Raw genomic sequence first — 20,412 nt, 5'->3', positions numbered from 1 at the left:
TCCTAACAAGATTCCATTTGTATTTTAGGATGAAATAGAATCTTTGGAGAGAGAAGTGGAGGAGCTAAAAGGGAAGAACCTTTCTTTAGAATCACAACTGAGCATTGTTCTGGATCCTGTGAACTTAACTGAAAAAGGAAAAGGGGCAGAAGCTGAGAACATCAGAGAAGGCAAATGTGACTTTAAAACTCTGGAGGAATTGAACAAAAAATTTCAGGCAGCTAGTGATATGTCCATAAAACTAAAAGAAGATGTGGAGAAACTGAAGGAGGTAATTGTGCACAGTCTTCTGCATAACTGTAAAGCAGTGTTGTATGTGCAGACCATCTGTCGAACAGGCTTTTATGGTATTTCCTAGGCTATAGAGGATCTAGCAGAAAATAACTGGAAATCAAATAGCCATTGGCATACCTCATTGCAGCCCCTACCAGCCTTGAAGGTATATTGAAGCCTTGTCCATCATTAGAAATATAATCATTTCCCTGTTATTTCTACTCTTATCAGGTACATTAACAGCTGTCTTCTGTAATAATTTTGGCACAAAGCCAGTATGTCAGTGTCTCTTTGGTACCGCCACAGCTGATCCTGGAGAACCATGCCCTGCCTGTTGGCCTCACCTTGATATCGATTTCCTGCCAGGCATTGGAGACGGTGCTTCTCTTTAGCCCATATGAGGGAGGAAGCTCCTTTGGAGCCCAGTAGAAGACCTGGTCCTCGGCATTTTCGCCCAGATTTTGGCCATGCATCCATTGGTCTGAGGCAGGCACAGCTTAAAAGTTCTTTAATGGTTCCCTCGCTGAAAAAGCGGGATCCCAGATCCAAAATGTGTATAGTATGGCAGCAATTTTTGGACCCGGAACCCCTCTTTTTCAGCGAGGGAACCATTGAAGTTCTAAGCTGAGACCTTGATTTACAGCATGACTGCAAGTTTTAGCCAGTCGCAGTAGATCATAGATACCCTATTTCTTCTTTTACTAATGAGATATTGTATTATGCAAGCTCACTCTTACGTTCTAACATAGTAGACTGATGTTATCAGAGTTTTGAGCTGTGCTTATTAATCTCTTTAACCAAGTTGTGATGCTTTGATCTCTGGTTGATTTTATATTATACATAATCCCCTGTTGATATAATGCCTCTTTATATATAATACTAGTAGAAAAGGCCCGTTTCATGCACAAATAAAACGGGCACTAGCAAGGTTTTCCTCGGAGAGTGTGTGTGAGAGTGACTGTGTGAGAAAGAGAGAGTGAATTTGCGAGTGTGTGTGACAGAGTGAGTGAGACTGTGTGTGTCTGTGAGAGAGAGTGTGTGTGCCTGGGGTCCCTCCCTCCCACCCAGTTCCAGGGTCGTCCCCCCCCCCCCCTTCCTCCTTGCTCCAGGGTCGTCTTCCCCTTTTTTTTTAGTTTTTGTACAGGTGGTGCATTCCCCCCCTCCCCGCTCGTCCCCTCCTCCAAACTCCAGACCCCCTCCCACCCAGTTCCAGACCCCTCCCTCCCTGCCTCCGATTTGCAGACCCCCCTGTCGCGACCCTCTCGAGCCCCCCTTCCTGCCGCCAAACCTCCCCCGCCGCCGTCACGTACCTGTGCTGGCGGGGGACCCCAACCCCCGCCACCTGAAGTCCAGTTCTCAGCCGCACAGCGTGGAGTTGTGGAGGAATGATAAAGTTGGAATCAGTTTGTGTTCGTGCGTCTGACGTTTGACGCACACACACAAACAGATTCCAACTTGATCACGTTCAGTGACATCAGCTGGGTCTTTGGAGCCCAACGAAGAAAGTTACGGACGCAGGCAGCCAGGTTCATAGTGAGTATTATTATGTAAGATATATATAAGATATATATATATATATATATATTAGGACACATTACCACTGTAAGGAACCTATTTTCACAGTGTTCCCTTTTTCTGTGCCTTTAAGAGTGTTGTGACAGGTGGATTCCTGTTTCCTCTTTACACTTTTTTTTCCCCACAGTATAGTCTGCACAGGATTGGTTCCCTTCAAATTATATTATATATACCATATGTATTTCCCTTTTACACTTTCTCTTTCACAGCATAACCTGCACAGGTTTGGCTTCCTTCACATCATAATATCTATACCATATGGATTTCAAATCAGATTGATTCCTTCTATGTCACATATTATGACACTTGATTAACCACTGTGTTAAAGATATTTTAGACACTGATTAGGGTGTCATCATTTATACATGCATGTACACGTTTCATGATGAACGATCTTATCACTTCTTAAATGTGCATGTATACATCTGACAGTGTTTCTCATTTGCGTTTTCCTGACTATATGAATGTCTTAACGCCTATGTTTACTAAGGTTAACACGCATTAAACGCTAATACACCCATATAAATGTATAGGTGCGTTAGTGTTTAGCGCACCTTAGTAAACATATCTGTAATTTTCTAAAGGTATGATGTTTAGCACTTCTGTATATGGCACATTTTTACTGTGTTTTTTCTTAATGGATACCAGCTTTTGTTGACGCTTTTATTAATTATTTTTTATGTATTATGATATTTTTGTGTGTGTTTTTTTACATATGTTCCAATGATGTTTTATCATATTTACATCTTATGATCCTTATTAAAACATCAAGAGAGAGATTAGAAATAATCAAAGGTGACATCAATAATAGAAATGATAAACTTGGAAGGCCACAGTTTTGACATATATGTAGTATCTTTGAATTCAAAATTAGAGAATTTTAGGAGCGATATTAGGAAAATCAAATATGACAAATATAGAAGAGATGGAGACTACCGTAGAGGTAGTATTTATCCATGGGCAGTACCTAGCAAGAAAGACCTACAATAGACGGATGGTCAGTTACAAACATAAGGACTTTTCAGAAAAGGGTGTGGTGAATAACCAAGAAGGAACATCTAATCATATCCCCGAAAGGGCACATAAAAGAACACGCAACGATTCTGATGAATTATTTATTTCACCATTTTCCAACTCCATTAATAATGCAATGATTATTTCAGAAAAGGAGACTGAACTCGCTACAACCTTTTTATACAAGATTTGGCATACGAGAACCAAAAGAAGAAACAGAGAGGGACTATTACACTCCACACAGCATGGAGTACAGAGACAGAGAATATCATCCCTACTGCAGGATGGCGTTTCGAGGGAGAGGACTGTCTTGTCCGACTCACTTTATTCATTTTTCTGAGGCATGGTTCCTTCCTTTCTTCTGAAAATGGTATCATTTCATCTCAACCAATCTGTGGAGCTGCTGTCCTTTCACAGAGAAGACAAAGAAGCTCAGTATTCTTCCTTGAAGCTTCTTGATGTGTGTAGAGTCCTCATTAGGTATCCTGAAGTCACGAATGAGTTTCACAAAACAGACAGTTTGTGTTTTTTTGGTAAACGGAGACTTGGCCTTATGGCTTCCAGGCCCACGAATTACTAGAGGGCTGAAGGAGTCCTTTCCTTTTCCAGCCCTTTCCAGACTCATACGCAGCAGACAAAAGGCCCTTTCTGCCCCGCTTTTGCAGGGACATGGCAGAGGAAATGGCCTTGCTATCGCTGCTTGAGGGGACGCAATAGAGGAAACTTCAGGCACAGGCAGCTCCTTGTGACTCTGGGCAAGTCACTTAACCCTCCATTGCCCAGGTACAAATAAGTACCTGTATATGTAAGCCGCTTTGAGCCTGCCATGAGTGGGAAAGTGCGGGGCACAAATGTAAAAAAAAAAAAAAAAAAAAAAAAGAAACAGCCTTGCTATCGCTGCTTGCGGAGACACGGCAGAGGATACCTTGTTATTGCTTGTGGGGATGTGGCAGAGGGATCAGCCTTGCTATCGCTGCTTGTGGCAGAGGGATCAGCCTTGCTATCACTGCTTGGAAATGGGAAAAAAAGCAAAAAAGACACGTATTGTCATTAAAAGAGAAAATTAATATTGCGGAGAAATTAAGAAAGGGAGTGTCGGGGAAAACTTTGGCAGAAGAATATGGTGTAGGAACATCAACAATACCTGCCATAAAAAGACAGTGATGCTATTGTAAACTACATCTTAGTTTTTGAAAAAGATGAAGGGATTTGTTCCAGAAAAACTACGAAAATATTGAAAAGGTAGATAAAATCTTTGGTTCCTGCAAAAAAGATCCTTGGGCCACCTGATTTCTGGGCCACTATTAGCCAAAAAGGTAATGTTTTTCAATAAGCAGCTTCAAAGGGATTCAGACTTTAAAGCCAGCACTGGATGACTTCGAAATTTCAAGCACCGCCACGGAATAAGGCAAATTGAAATCCATGGTGAGAAACTGTCTGCAAATTTGCCAGCAGCTAATGACTTTGTTCTTCAATTTAATGACCTTATCAAGAACTATGACCCTGATTATGTTTATAATGCAGACGAAACCGGTCTGAATTGGAAATCACTCTCCAGTAAATCACTGGTAAGTCATAAGGCGCAATCTGCTCCTGTATTCAAGTCATCTAAAGAAAGTGTCACACTGTTTGCTGGAGGAAATGCAACTGGCAGTCCTAAGTTGAAGATATTGCTGATTGGTAAATCTAAAAATCCTCTGGCATTCAAAAACATACATAACCTTCTGTGTTGTACAGAAGCCAAAAAAAAGTATGGATGAGCTGCGAGATTTTCCTTGACTGGTACGATGCTTATTTCATACCGGAGGTAAAAAGATTTCAGCTTCACACAGGAAAACAAGGAGATGTCATTTTATTGTTGGACAATGCACCTTCACATTCTACTAGAGCAAGAGGAAGGCAGATTCAGAGTGCTTTTTTTGCCACCAAATGTGACATCTTTAATGCAGCCAATGGATCAAGGAGTTATTGTTTCATTGAAACGACTTTACAGGAAACTACTAAAAAAAACCCCTTATTTTGGCTGACACAGAAACTGAAGGTGGCATGATCCAGTTCATAAGAGAACTGAACATAAAAGATTCTTCCTACATGATTGCTGACGCTTGGAATCATGTTAAAAACCAAATCCTGAAAACCGTGGAACATAATTCTAAACAAACCAGAAGGACCCAGATAGGGAGAAGAAGAAGATGATCTTGAAAACATTACCAGAGATCTTGTACAGGTTCCTGGTTGCCCTGATTGTGATGTTTAGAATGTCAGCGTATGGATATGCAGTGATGAAAATGATCCAGGGTATCAGATTATAACAGATGATAAAATCATGGAATCAGTATAGGACAAGGAATAAGAAGAATCAGGAAATGATGTTGATCACCAGGTTGATGCTGATGCAGGACTGACACATGCAGAAGCCTTTGTTTAAATGCAGCAATGGCTTGGCAGGAAAAGCAGGAAGAAAGCCATGAATCCAGCTCCTTTTTCTGAAAAGACGATGGGGTCCTTTTACTAAGGTGCACTGAAAAATGGCGTGCAATAGTGTTAAATCACTTGTGCGGCGCTATCCGCTGATGTTCAGTGGTACTTGACCAATTAGTACCGCTGAATATCAGCACTAACAGCCAAACTGAAAACCAGCTATTTTGTAGGCTTCCCAGGAGTGGAGTTGTCACTTAAGTGGTTAAATGCCAATTTTCAGCACTTAACCGCTTAAGTTAACTGGACAAGTTAGACCGCATAAAACACAGTCCTATCTTTACGGAGTTCACCTTCGGCGGTTAAATGCTGAATATCGCATTTAACTGGATAAGAGAGAGAGAGCCAGCCAGCCTCATAAACCCAGATATTCAATGCCGGTGCCTGGATGTTGCCCAGTATTGAATGTCCAAAAATAAAGCCATCACCAGCTGAATATCTACCCCTTAGAAAACATAGGTGCTAGTCCAAATTTTTAGGTGCAAGAGAGAAAATATTTTTCCTTGGATTTTTTTCCATCTTTTCTCTCTTTTCATAGGTTTGTTGTTGTTTGTTTTTTTTTTAACTTATTTTGTTTACTTTTTTTCTGTATTGCTCTTACTCAAGGTAAACTCTCTCACCAGTTTATTTCTTTCTCTTCTCCTCCTCCTCCAATTACACTGCTTTTTTTTTTGTTTGTTTGTTTCATGTCCTCTGTTATCCATGGTTATTGCATCCCCTGCTTTATTGAAGATATAACAATTGCAGTATCTGAATTTGGATTATTTTTCTGTGGATAAAAAAAGTATCAACTGCAAAGAATCCATATGCATCATTGTGCCTTTATTTTTAGTGCCAACTATTTGGAATAGTTTACCTTATCATAGACTAGAGTTCAGTTACAAAAGATTCAAATCAGGCTTGAATACATTTTTTTAAGCAGTCCTGCAGGAATTCCTACTGATAATAGTTTACCTAGAATCTTTTATTTTGGCTAAGATGTGCATATCGGGGGCTTAGGACATTTAGGCACACTTGTTCTATTCTATATGTCTGTTCTGTCCACTTTCTTTTCCTGATATGACATGGTTTAACCTGTTTGTAATCTATAAGAAATTTTGTAACCTACTTGTAATTTATATATAATCTTTTTTAGCTTTTCTATTCTAAGCTGTGTGCTTTCTTCTAGCCTATTTTGATATTGGCATTCCTTTCTTTTTATTTTTAATTCTTGTACACCGCCTTGATTGTGAAAGGCGGTATATCAAGTCTGCAATGAACATAAACATATCTTGTCTTCTAGCTGACATAAGGGCCCTTTTCCTCATCTACATTAAAAAGAAAAGGTGCTTAACACATCCTTATGCAGGCCTTTCCCATGCGCTAAGCCCATTTTTAGCACGACCATCAAGGGCTTTTTTCTGTTTCTTTAATGTATGGTTGTGCATTATAGCCGTTTATCACGTGAGCACTTACTGCATCCTGTTTAGGTGGTGCTAAAGTCACCTGTATTATGGACATGCTAACCAGTTAATGCGGTGGTAATGTCAGCACCCTAGCTGAGTAGTGCATTCATACCCATTATCTACCCCTGACAAGTCCCATTCAAAATAAATAAATACTGTATGCTTAGTACACAGAGATGGCAAAACTAATGTGGAACGCTTTAGTGGCCATTAAAAAGCGAAAGACAGTGGTGGTTGATGATTCTGTTCTGAGGGGTATTGAGGTGCCCATCTGCTGATCACACATGATGTCCAGGGAGGTGTGCTGTCTGCTTGATGCCAAGATTCAAGATGTAGCAGAAAGATTGTATATGAAGCCTACTGACCACTATCTTATTCTTCTCATCCATGTTGGCACAAATGATACCGCTAGGTATCCTACTGATCTTATCAGTCGTGACTTCATGACTCCGGTTCAGAGGGTGAAGCACCTAGGTGCATAGGTGATGTCCTCATCGATCCTTCCTATTGAAGGTAAAGGCCAAATGAAGGAAACTCGTATCCTTGAGCTAAATGTGTGGCTGCATGATCGGTGCCAGTGCAAGTGCTTCGTTTTCCTAGACCATGGGATGATTTTCCAGGAGCTGCTGAGCAGTGATGATGTCCATCTTTCAAGGAAGGGACAAAGTGTCTTCGGTAACAGACTGACTAAAGGACTGAAGAGGGCTTTAAACTAGATTCACTGGGGGTAGGTGAGAAAAGCCCCAAAGTCATTAATAACCCTCAGGAAGGTAAGACATCCAATACCCTTATAGACAGCAGAAAAAGAGTAACATCTGGAGAGCCTTGTATACCAGTGCCCGTAGTTTGAAAAACAAATTTCTAGACCTAGAGGCTGCAATGATAAAAGCCGACTTGGATTTAATGGCAGTCAAGGAGACGTGGTTCAAGGAGAACCATGAATGGGATATAGTTATACCTGGCTATAATCTATTAGGAAGGACAGGGTAGGAAAAAGGGGTGGAGGAGTGACATACGTTAAGAATAATATTAAATGGACAGGACTACAGGACATATGGAGTAAGGAAGAAGCACTGTGGGTTAAGCTGGTAAGAGGGAAAGGAAAATGTATTTACATTGGTATAATATACAGGTCACCTTCACAGAAGAAATGGACAGAGACTTATTTGAAGACATCCACAAGATAACTAGGAAAGGGGAAATACTACTGATAGGTGATTTTAATATGCTGAACGTTGACTTGGGGCTTCCCTGCTACAGGGACATCTAGAGGCAAATGGATCTTGGAGGTACAGGAATTCAGCAGTGGGTAGTGGAACCAATGCAAGATGGAGCTGTTCTAAACCTGTTGCTGACAAACTGGGAGAATGTTTCTGATTTTACAGTGGGAGATCATTTGCCACCTAGTGATCACCAAATGGTGTGGTTCAATATTAAAACAGAGGAGGAGAGAACTTATTAAAGATTAAAAGTCCTACATTTCAAAAGAATTAACTTTGCCGAGGTGGGGGAATTTCTCAAGGAAGAGTTAGTTGGATGGGACCAACTGAAGAATGTAGGACAGCAGTGGGCAAAACTGAAATGAACTATTTTTTTAAAGGTGACAAACCTTTATGTTAGAAAATTACGTATAAGTAAGGGGAAAAGAAGGCCACTCTGGTTCTCAAACATAGTAGCAGAAAAGGTAAGGGAAACCTTCATACATTACAGGATGACTCAGAAAGAGGAAGACAGGCAAAAATACCTCAAAGCTAAGAGAAGCTGGAAAAGCTGTCAGGAAATTGAAGAGGCATAAGTACATAAGCACTGCCACGCTGGGAAAAGACCAAAGGTCCATCATGCCTAGCACTCTGTCTCCAACAGCGGCCAATCCAGGCTCCAAGAACCTGGCAAAAACCCAAAATTTAATAATAATGGACTTTTCCTTCAGGAATCTGTCCAGACCCCCTTTAAACTCAGCAAGACCAGCTGCCGTCACTACCTTCTCTGGGAATGAGTTCCAGAGTCTAACCACGCGCTGAGTAAAGAAAAACTTTCTCCGTTTTGTTTTAAACCTACCACATTCTAATTTCATCTTGTGTCCCCTGGTTCTGTTATTGTTAGGAAGCGTAAACAAACGCTTCACATCTGTCCGCTCTACCCCACTCATTATTTTGTAGACCTCTATCATATCACCCCTCAGCCGCCTTTTCTCAAGGCTAAAGAGTCCTAACCTTCTTACCCTCTCCTCATAAGGTAGTTGTCCCATCCCTTTTATAATTTTCGTTGCCCTTCTCTGCACCTTCTCCAATTCCTTTATATCTTTTTTTTTGAGACGAGGTGACCAGAACTGAACACAATACTACAGGTGCGGTCGCACCATGGAGCGATATAATGGCATTATAACATCCTCATGCTTGTTTTCCATCCCTTTTCTAATAATACTCAACATTCTGTTCGCCTTCTTAGCCGCCGCAGCACATTGAGCTGAAGATTTCAAAGTCCTATCCACGATGACTCCCAGATCCCTTTCTTGGTCCGTAACTCCTAAAGCGGAACCTTGCATGACGTAGCCGTAATTCGGGTTCCTCCTTACCACATGCATCACTTTGCACTTGTCAACATTGTACTTCATCTGCCATTTGGATGCCCAATCCCCCAGTCTCACAAGGTCCTCTTGTAATCTTTCTCCTCCCGCGACGAGACGACCCTGGATAACTTTGTGTCCTCTGTGAATTTAATTACCTCACTAGTTACTCCCATCTCAAGGTCATTTATAAATATGTTAAAAAGCAGCGGTCCCAGCACAGACCCCTGGGGGACCCCACTAACTACCCTTTTCCATCGAGAATAATGACCATTCAACCCTACTCTCTGCTTCCTATCTTTTAACCAGCTCTTAATCCATAATAATACAGTGCCTCCGATCACATGACTCTCCAGTTTCCTTTGGAGTCTTTCATGAGGCACTTTGTCAAACACCTTCTGAAAATCTAGATATACAATATCCACCGGCTCCCCTTTGTCCATATGCTTGTTCACCCCCTTGAAAAAATGCAATAGATTTGTGAGGCAAGACTTCTGTTCACTAAATCCATGCTGACTTTGTCTCAATAGCCCATGCTTTTGTATGTGCTCTGTAATTTTATTCTTAATAATAGCCTCCACCATTTTTCCTGGCACCGACGTCAGACTCATCGGTCTATAATTTCCCAGATCTCCTCTGGAGGAAAAGATAGCCGATACAGTAAAATTGGGGGAGAAGATATTTTTCAGATATGTAAGTGACAGGTGGAAGTGCCATAATAGCATTGTGAGGCTCAAAGCTGAGGGGAAGGAATATGTAGAAGCTGATAAGGATAAAGCTGAACTTAGCAGTTATTACTGTTCTGTGTTCACAGATGAAAGGCTGGGGGTAGGACTGCAGGAAACAAATGCTAATGGGGATGGATGGTAGACCGGGATCGATTCTCAGAAGACTGTATTTGTGAGGACGTAGCTAATTAAAAGTAGACAAAGCGATGTGGCCTGATGGGATGCATCTGAGGGTACTAAAGGAATTTGGAGAAGTTAGTGGAGGAGGAGTGGCCTAGTGATTAGGGTGGTGGACTTTGGTCCTGAGGAACTGAGTTCAATTCCCACTTCAGGCACAGGCAGCTCCTTGTGACTCTGGGCAAGTCACTTAACCCTCCATTGCCTCATGTAAGCCGCATTGAGCCTGCCATGAGTGGGAAAGCGCGGGGTACAAATGTAACAAAAATAAAATAAATGGCGCCTTCGCTTTCTAAACTCTTCAATGCTTCCTTCAAGTCTGTAGTGGTCCCAGAGGACTGGAGAAGGTTGTGTGTGGTCCCTCTGCACAAGAGCAGAAGTAAGGAGGAGGTTGGGAATTACAGACCTGTCAGTCTGACCTCGATTGTAAGTAAACTAATGGAAATGGTTCTAAAGCGGAGGATTGTGATGTTTCTAGAATCAAATGGACTGCAGGATCCAAGGCAGCATGGCTTCACTAGAGGCAGGTCATGTCAGATAAATCTGATTGATTTCTTTGACTGGGTGACCAAACAGTTGGACATTGGAGGGGGCCCTAGATGTGGTATACTTGGTTATTAGAAAGCCTTTGACACAGTTGTGCACAAGCAACTTGATAAATAAACTGAATGCCCTCGGTATAGGACCTGATTGGGTTAAAAATTGATTCAATGGAAGGAGACGGAGGGTAGTGGTAAATTGAGCTTGCTCTGAGGAAAGGGATGTTATCAGTTGTGTTCTGCAGGGTTCGGTCCTCAGGCCGTCTCCTTTTTAACATCTTTGTGAGTGATACTGCAGAAGGACTGTCTGGTAAGGTTTGTCTCTTTGCAAATGATACCAAACTCTGTAGTAGGGTGGACACCCTGGAGGGTGTGGATAGCGTGAGGAAGGATCTAGCGAAGAGTTTAATTACACATTGTGTGAAGAAATATTTTCTCTGATTTGTTTTAAATTTACTACTTTGTAGCTTCACAGAAAAAAGGCTGTCCTAACTTTATGCGCTGAGTTAACCAGACAGCGGTCTGAATATTGTCCATTGCCCAATTAACTTCCAAGTCACCGCATATACCCAGGTATTCAGTGCTAGGAGCCATTCTTGCCCTAGCATTGAATATCTGGGGTTAGTTCAGCCCACAGCATACAAGCCACTTATCTCTGTGGGCTGAATATTACCCTCATTGTTCCCAGTTTGTACATTCTAGTTTATCAAGAAACATGTACTTATTTAGTTTATCCCTTTGTTCCATGGGACAAAACGAGTTTCAGTTAAACAAGATGTCATAGTAAGAACTTATAATTCTGGAGGTATATTCTGGGCTTCACAAATTTTTCTCAACACTGTATTTAACGAAACATGGATTAACAGGGCTGACTGTTGTAATGAAAAACTACAATTTAATCTGACTTCTGAATTTTAAAAGTGATGAGTTAAGCAAGATTTCAGTTTTTGTTATGCATTTATTATAAAAGGTATGAGAAAACTAATATATTTTGTGGTGAATTAATCTGGAGGAATTATTTTGTGTTTAATCAGAAGATTCTTATTCTAGTTCAAACAAGAAGAAACCATTTCCCATTAGTTTTGCTGATGCTTGCATATTTGACCAACGGGAAGGAAAAAGAACATGGAAGTTATATCCCTTTAACAGCGTTCTGTACTTTTGGCATGATTATCTCCCTAGGTAGCAGACTGACAGCACGTTCATGGGAATTTGAATAAAAAAAAAATGCTTGTTCTTTATTTACTGTTTTGCTATTGCTAGTGGTAATTTAAAGTAATATTCCTGTCTGTGAGCATGTGCTTTCTGAATCTGTTTCTTTAGAAAGCAAAATAGATCCCTTTATATAATGCAGTTATTTTTCTGGATGTAATTATAGATGTTTCACTTTCTTTGATAGGCAAATAAGAAACTGAGAATTGAAAACAGTGCCTTTGTGCGAGAGAATTTGCGACTAAAGGCTGAAGTAGATAGCAGATCACCCCAAAAGTATGTAAAACGTTTGAGTGATGGCAATGAACTCATTGCATGTATTTTGCCATCTCGTATTAATTATGTTGATGTTTCTTGACTTGTGTATATGTTAGCAAGGTTCTGTTTATTCTCGGAGAACAACAGGCATAATATTATTACACTAGTAAAAAAAGGCTCGCTTCTGACACAAATGAAATGGGCGCTAGCAAGGTTTTCCTCGGAGTGTGTATGTTTGAGAGAGTGACTGTGAGAGAGAATGAATGTGTGAGTGTGTGTGTGTGACAGTGAGTGTGAGTGCGAGTGTGTCTGAGTGTGTATGTGTGAGAATGAGAGTGTGTGCAAGTGTGAGAGTGTGTTTCACACAGAGTGTGCGTGTGAGAGAGAGAGTGTGTGTGTGTGAGACACAGAGTGTAAGAGAGTATGTGTGCGATACACAGACTCTCTGTGAGACCGAGAGTGTTTGAGAGTGACTGTGTGACACATAGAGAGTGAATGTGATACAGTGTGAGACATAGAGTGTGAGAGAGGTTTGCAGGTTTCCTCTGTATGGGGATGAGCGATGCTCCGATGCCTCACCTTTGCTGCTAATATGCTGTGGTGGGGGGGGGGGAGTTGACTGAGAGAGAGTGTGTGTGTGTGAAAGAGAGAGGTTTGCAGGTTTGCTCTGTATGGGGATCAGCGATGCTGCAATGCCTCACCTTTGCTGCTAATATGCTGGGGGGGGGGGGGGGGAGTTTGGCTGACAGAGAGAGAGTGTATGTGTGTGTGCTTCAAGGTCAATTCCCCCCTTTTCCCATCAGGTGCCTCATACTAACTGTGTGTTTTCCTTTTTGCTGGGTTACCTGTTTTCGCCAGTCTTCCTATTTCGATCAGCTGTTAGTGTCCTCTTCACTGCAAAGTGGGCGGTGAGGGTGGGGGAGTTTGGCTGGCAGAGAGAGTGCCTGCTTGAGCTGTTTCATTGCCCCAGGGCACTCCTTCTGAGCCAGTCAAGCTGCCTGAGACTGTTGTGGATTGCTTTATCTCTCCTGCCGCTGTGTTTGTTTCCTTCTCTTGACGTCGCGTTAGCTGTTCTCCGATGGTGGGGCTATGAGAGCGAGTGTGATTCCCCTGGATCATGTTGCTTTCTTTTGGTTGGTTAGTGTCGATGCTGATGTACCAGGAAGTGCACGAATGCCTCAAGGTTTTTGTCCACGCAGCCAGCTTCAGAACGTTGGAGGTGCTTTTTATTATATAGGATGTGGGTGACATTATTCATGGAGGGCCGGTGTGGGCATTCCATAGTGCACAGTCACTTTACAACTTGGGGCAGTGTCCGCACTGTGCATGCGTGAGTGTCTTCCTGCTTGAGCGCAGGACTAACAGTTTATCTTTTCCCTTGTTTGAAATATTTTTTTTTTATCTTCAACCTAATGATGACCCCACTAGCCAAGTCCTTATCCAACCATGGCCTCAACCCTTTCATCTACGCAGACGATGTCACAATATACATTCCTTATAAACATGATATGACCGAAATCTCCAATGAAATCAAGCTCAGCTTGAACATCATGGACTCGTGGGCAATTGCATTTCAACTAAAACTCAATACAGAAAAAACACACTGTCTCATCCTCTCATCCCAATACGATACAAACAAACAAACCCACAAGCATAAACACCCCAGGTTATATCCTTCCTATCTCAGACAGCCTGAAAATTCTCGGCATTACAATCGACCGTAGCCTCGCTCTAGAAAATCATGCGACATCTACAACTAAGAAGATGTTCCATTCAATGTGGGAACTGAAACGCGTGAAACCATTCTTCCCGAGGGATACATTTCACAACCTGATACAATCAACGGTACTAAGCCATGTAGACTATTGCAACGGAATCTATGCGGGATGTAAAGAACAAATCATAAAGAAACTTCAGACCGCTCGAAACACAGCAGCCAAGCTTATATTTGGAAAAACACGATTCGAAAGCGCCAAACCCCTCCGAGAAAAACTGCAGTGGCTCCCAATCAAAGAACGTATTTCTTTCAAAATCTGCACCCTGGTTCATAAAATTATCTACGGTGAAGCCCCGGGATACATGATAGACCTCATAGACCTACCAACCAAAAGCACAACAAAATCAGCATGAACATACCTAAATCTCCACTACCCAAACTGCAAAGGACTCAAATACAAATCAACTTATGCATCCAGCTTTTCCTACATAAGCACACAACTATGGAACGCATTACCAAAAGCCGTGAAAACAACGTATGACCACGTAAACCTCCGGAAATCACTAAAAACTAACCTGTTCAAAAAGGCATACCTTACTGACCCAACTAAATGCCTGAACCCTGCAACACAAGCGAAACCAAAGAGAGTGATGGACATAACACAACTCCTCCTCTCTACAATTCCCTATTGTGTCTTTTACACACGAACCTTATTCTACCACTACATCACTTTGTAATTGCTCATACCGGAATTGGTGATCGCCTTTACGGTACTATGTAAGCCGCATTGAGCCTGCAAATTAGGTGGGAAAATGTGGAATGTAACAAATAAAAATCTGTTTTTTTTTCTTGCATTAGTTTGTTCAATGTATTCATTTTTTAAATTGTTTTTCATTTTTTGGGCTTTGGGACCTCTGAGCCCTTCTTTTGCCTGGGAAATATTGACCATTTTCGGGTACGCAACTACTCGAGCTCCCTGGGCCATAGAGCCTATCGACCATGTATCAGCTGTTTTCCCCTCCTTGTCATTGAATATGCCAAGTGGCTTTAAGAAGTGTATTCGATGCAAACACTGTTGTGTTTAGTGCTTTGTCTTGAGCACTGGAACATACAGTGTAGCCTCTGCCCACACATGTAAGTAAGAACCCTTAAAACCCACAGAGTCCAGCATGAAAAACGTTTTGGTTCAGCATCCACTTCAAGCATGGCAGGGTATTCGGCACATGACAGAGAACTAGCATTGGCGTCAGCATCAACATCGGGTGCCCCGACTCACATTGAGACGGTCTGACTTCAGACTTGGTACCAGGACGGAGTAATGACTTTACATCCTCTTCGGCAGTGTAATGCTTCAAGGGACCTGCTGCGTAAAAAACCTAAGGCACGTTGTGATCATTCTCCCTCCAGGCATTCTGCCAACACCTCCCCTGCGTTGATACAGGAAGTGTCCATGCCATAGTGACCACTCTCCTTTCCTCCTGCTAATGTCTCATCAAGAGCCTTTGAGATCTCCTGTGCCTGCACAGGCTATAATTCAGGCTTCGCCCACACCATTTTCTCAGCTGGTACCAACGCCTACTTTACAGGAGGAAATCCGAGCTATGCTCAAGGAGGAGCTCTGCATTCATAGTCTATATAGGCTTATAGGGTGCTTGTGCCAGACTTGGCCCAGCCTGCCGATACATCGGAGAGACAGTCATGGGAGAGGTCCTGCATCCGAGATCGGCACTGGACATCGGGGGCAGCATAAATCTGACCAACAAATGCGTCTGTGTCGGCAGAAGAACTCTCTCCAGCCTTGGAGACTCATCTGCCTTGACAGACCTTGATACAGAGCCAACACTAGTCAACACTCGCTTCCACGTACTTCCCAAGAACAGCACTTCGCAGAGTCAAACTCGGACCTTTCCTGGGAGACAGATCAGGACCTATCAGCTGAGGAGTCCTATGGTATCCCATCTGATCCTTCTCCACCACCCAAGAGACATAGGTGTCTTTGAGAAAGTATATGCCCTCTTGATCTGTGAGACTTAAACAAGTTTCTACTCAAAGAAACCTTTTGCATGGTTTCCCTAGGATCACTGCTTCCCATGAATACAACTCAACGATTGGCGTTGCTGTCTAGATTTAAAGGAGGCATACATGCACATATCTGTTCTCCCTGCACACAGAAAATTATTTTGCTTCTGCTGTGGGATTCTGTATTATGAATACAAGGTCTTAACATTCAGATTTGCTTCGTCTCCTCGAGTCGATAATGCTAGCTGCAGCCCTTCACAGGTGGGGCATGTACTGATCTTTGACATTGGAGCAGCAAGTGAACTCTGTAGTCAAACAAGTGTTCTTCACTCTTGGGAAACTTAAGCGTATCCAGCCTTATTTCCCTAGAGAGGTATTCCGCTACCTAGTTCAGTCCCTAGTTATAAGTCGTCTCGATTTCTGCAACAGTACCTATGGGGGATGCACATCCACGCTACTAAAGAAATTGCAAACTGCTCAGAACACAGCAGCTCGACTCATCTTCGGCAAATCGAGATTTGAAAGTTCAAGCCCATTACGCGAGAGGTTGCATTGGCTTCCTGTGAAGGACCGTATCATTTTCAAGATCTGCACATTGGTGCACAAAATCATCTATGGAGATGCTCCTGCTTACATGGACACTCTAATTAACTTGCCGCCCAGGAACTCCCGCAAGTCAGCTCGCACGTATCTCAATCTCCACTATCCAGCTCTTAGTGGCCTCAAGTATAAGACTGTCTATGCTTCCTCTTTTTCTTATCTTAGCACTCAATCCTGGAACGGACTGCCCCAAGTGGTCAAATTCACCCCAGATCACCCGACCTTTAAGAAGCGGCTCAAGACCTTCCTTTTTGGTAGAGCATATGCTGTGGGCCCTCCTAGTGTTACATCCCTCTGAGCCACGGCAGCCACATCGACAAATTGTCACCTTCCCCTCTCTCCCTCTCTCTCCTGTTGTTCCTCTTTCCCTTCTCTGACGCTAATTCCTGTATTTTGTATTAATGTTGTTTAATAGACTATTGTACGCCACATTCAGCCTGTCCATGGGCGGGAATAATGGGGGATATAAATGCCATAAATAAATAAATATACATCTTACCTACCTCGACGACTGGTTAATCAAGGCAACTTCCCAGGAGTTGGCACACACCTCCATTCTGTCTGCCATAAGCTCCTAGAACTCCTCAAATTTGTGATAATTACCTCAAATCACATCGTTAACCGGTTCAGACCTTAAGAGTTCATAGGGGCTCTCCTCTATACTACTCAGGGCAGAGACTTCCTTCCTCAGCTGCGAACAAACATACTGCATCTCACCACTCAAAGTGTTCAGATCCACCCCAATATCTGCTTGTCAGATGCTCCGCCTATTCGGTCACTTGGCTTAAACAGTCTATGTAACACCATTGGCTTGACTCCACTTCCGAATTCCTTAGTGGAGCTCTCCTCTCAGTGGTCCCAAGTCACAAGATTGCTCTCAGCCCAAATTTGAGTTACTCCACAGTTATACCACTCTCTACAGTGGTGGATGGTATCCCAGAATCTCACCCAGGGTCTTCTGTTTCTATCCTACTACTACTATTTAGCATTTCTTTCTCCGAGGACAAGCAGGCTGCTTGTTCTCACTGATGGGTGACGTCCACGGCAGCCCCCTCAATCGGAATCTTCACTAGCAAAGGCCTTTGCTAGTCCTCGCGCGCCCATGCGCACCGCGCATGCGTGGCTGTCTTCCCGCCCGAACCGGCTCGTGTTCGTCAGTCTTCTTTTCTCCGCGCTCTGGACGGTTGTGTTTCCGTTTCGTGCCCCGTAAAAGTCGACCTCGCGCGTCGTTTTCGACTCGTTTCGCTTCAAAAGTGTTGGAAAAAACCTCTTTTGGCTTTTTCCCTTCCTCTAGTTCGAGTTTTTCACCCCGGTAACTTTTCTTTCGTCGTCGGGGTAGGCCTCAGTTAGGCCCCGGTCGAAATTTCCTTCCCGCTTTTTCTGCTGGTGCCAAATTTCGCCATTTCGTCTTTTGATCTCGCCGGCGTGATTTTTCCGCCCATGACATCGAAGCCTTCCAGCGGCTTCAAGAAGTGCACCCAGTGCGCCCGGGTAATCTCGCTCACTGACAGGCACGCTTCGTGTCTTCGGTGTCTGGGGGCCGGGCATCGCCCTCAGGCCTGTAGTCTGTGTTCCCTTTTACAGAAGCGGACTCAGGTAGCGAGGTTGGCCCAGTGGAACTTTTTGTTCTCGGGCTCTTCGTCAGCATCGGCACCGGGGGTATCGAGTGCATCGACGTCTGCAGCGTCCAGACCTTCATCCTCGGCGGCCAGTGCATCGAGTGCATCGAGGCATCGACCCTCTGCATCGGCGCCGAGACATCGGGTGACTGCATCGACGTCGGTGGTACCGGGACCTCGTCTGCTGATGTCGTCTGACGGTGGTGCTTCGTCTGGAGTGCAGGTGAGAGCTGTCCACTCCCCTGCTGGTGGCGGTGAGCCTTCGGGTGGGTCTCCCCCTACCCTGAGGGCTCCTGCGGTACAGCCCCCCCGAGATCGACCCTCTTCGGTCTCGGCCCCGAGGAAGAGACGGCTGGATTCTACGTCCTCCTCGTCGGTGCCGGGAAGCGCCGGTGACGTGCTTCGCAAAAAATCTAAGAAGCATCGACACCGGTCCCCTTCCCGTGTCGGCACCGAGAGCTCTGGGTCGCCGAGGGAGTCGGCACCCAGCAGGCATCGGCACCGAGAGGACCGCTCACCCTCTGTTCAGGAGGTGTCGATGCGCTCCACTCTGGACAGCCCGGAACAGCCTCCACGCCCGGAACAGGTTCTGACGTCGACGCCTGCATCGACCTCCATGCCTTTCTCTGCAGCCGCTCTGAACGAGAGCCTCCGGGCCGTTCTCCCAGAGATTCTGGGAGAGCTGTTGCGCCCTACCCCTCCGGTACCGGCGGTGCTTGCGCCACCGGTACCGTCGAGCGTGGCGCCGGCTGGCCCATCGCCCGAGGTGAGGTCCCCGGCGTCGGTGCCGCGTGCGGTACCGGCTGCTGTCACTTCCCAGGAAGGCTCCCCGACTACGTCGGCGGAGGGAGCTTCGCCGATGCGGGCGAGGGAGTCTACCTCTCGACGCCCCCATCGTGGACGTGGCTCCACGGAGTCGAGTCGGGCACGGTTGCAGACACAGGTCCGTGAACTTGTGTCTGACACCGAGGGTGAGGCCTCGTGGGAAGAGGAAGAAGAACCCAGATATTTCTCTGACGAGGAGTCTGAGGGTCTCCCTTCCGATCCCACTCCCTCTCCTGAAAGACAGCTTTCCCCTCCTGAGAGTCTGTCTTTTGCTTCCTTTGTCCGGGAGATGTCTACGGCCATCCCCTTCCCGGTGGTTGTGGAGGACGAGCCCAGGGCTGAAATGTTTGAGCTCCTGGACTATCCTTCTCCACCTAAGGAAGCGTCCACTGTTCCCTTGCACCATGTTCTAAAAAAGACATTGCTTGCGAACTGGACCAAGCCTTTAACTAATCCCCACATCCCCAAGAAGATCGAGTCCCAGTACCGGATCCATGGGGACCCAGATCTGATGCGCACCCAGTTGCCTCATGATTCTGGAGTTGTGGATCTGGCCCTAAAGAAGGCTAAGAGTTCTAGGGAGCATGCTTCGGCGCCCCCGGGCAAGGACTCTAGAACCTTAGACTCCTTTGGGAGGAAGGCCTACCATTCTTCTATGCTCGTGGCCAAAATTCAGTCTTACCAGCTCTACACGAGCATACACATGCGGAACAATGTGCGGCAGTTGGCGGGCTTGGTTGATGCGCTCCCCCCTGAGCAAGCCAAGCCATTTCAGGAGGTGGTCAGGCAGCTGAAGGCGTGCAGAAAATTCCTGGCCAGAGAGGTGTATGACACCTTTGATGTTGCGTCCAGGGCCGCTGCTCAAGGTGTGGTGATGCGCAGGCTCTCATGGCTGCGTGCCTCCGACCTGGAGAATAGAATCCAGCAGCGGATTGCGGACTCGCCTTGCCGTGCGGATAACATTTTTGGAGAGAAAGTCGAACAGGTGGTAGAGCAGCTCCACCAGCGGGACACCGCATTCGACAAGTTCTCCCGCCGGCAGCCTTCAGCCTCTACCTCTACAGGTAGAAGATTTTTTGGGGGAAGGAAGACTGTTCCCTACTCTTCTGGCAAGCGTAGGTACAATCCTCCTTCTCGACAGCCTGCGGCCCAGGCTAAGCCCCAGCGCGCTCGCTCTCGTCAGCAGCATGCGCCTCAGCAAGGGCCCTCGGCTCCCCAGCAAAAGCAAGGGACGAGCTTTTGACTGGCTCCAGCAGAGCATAGCCGACATCCAAGTATCAGTGCCGGGCGACCTGCCAGTCGGAGGGAGGTTGAAAGCTTTTCACCAAAGGTGGCCTCTCATAACCTCCGATCAGTGGGTTCTCCAA

The 20,412-nt window shown here is 44.7% G+C and overlaps 1 protein-coding gene across 1 annotated transcript in view; it reads left to right on the top strand.

Moving 5' to 3' along the window:
• Window positions 1-20,412, top strand: part of OBI1 (ORC ubiquitin ligase 1) — a 79,374-nt gene that overhangs the window by 46,176 nt on the left and 12,786 nt on the right. Inside the window, exons 4-5 of the mRNA XM_030200622.1 lie at window positions 29-271; window positions 12,195-12,283. Of these exons, the coding sequence (XP_030056482.1) occupies window positions 29-271; window positions 12,195-12,283 (332 nt within the window). The remainder of the gene's footprint in view (window positions 1-28; window positions 272-12,194; window positions 12,284-20,412) is intronic.

This window comes from Microcaecilia unicolor, chromosome 4 (genome assembly GCF_901765095.1).
Source record: "Microcaecilia unicolor chromosome 4, aMicUni1.1, whole genome shotgun sequence".
In the NCBI taxonomy this organism is placed as follows: Eukaryota; Metazoa; Chordata; class Amphibia; order Gymnophiona; family Siphonopidae; genus Microcaecilia; species Microcaecilia unicolor.
The sequence above is the reverse complement of the archived record's forward strand: the minus strand, read 5'-3'. Positions and strand labels throughout refer to the sequence as shown.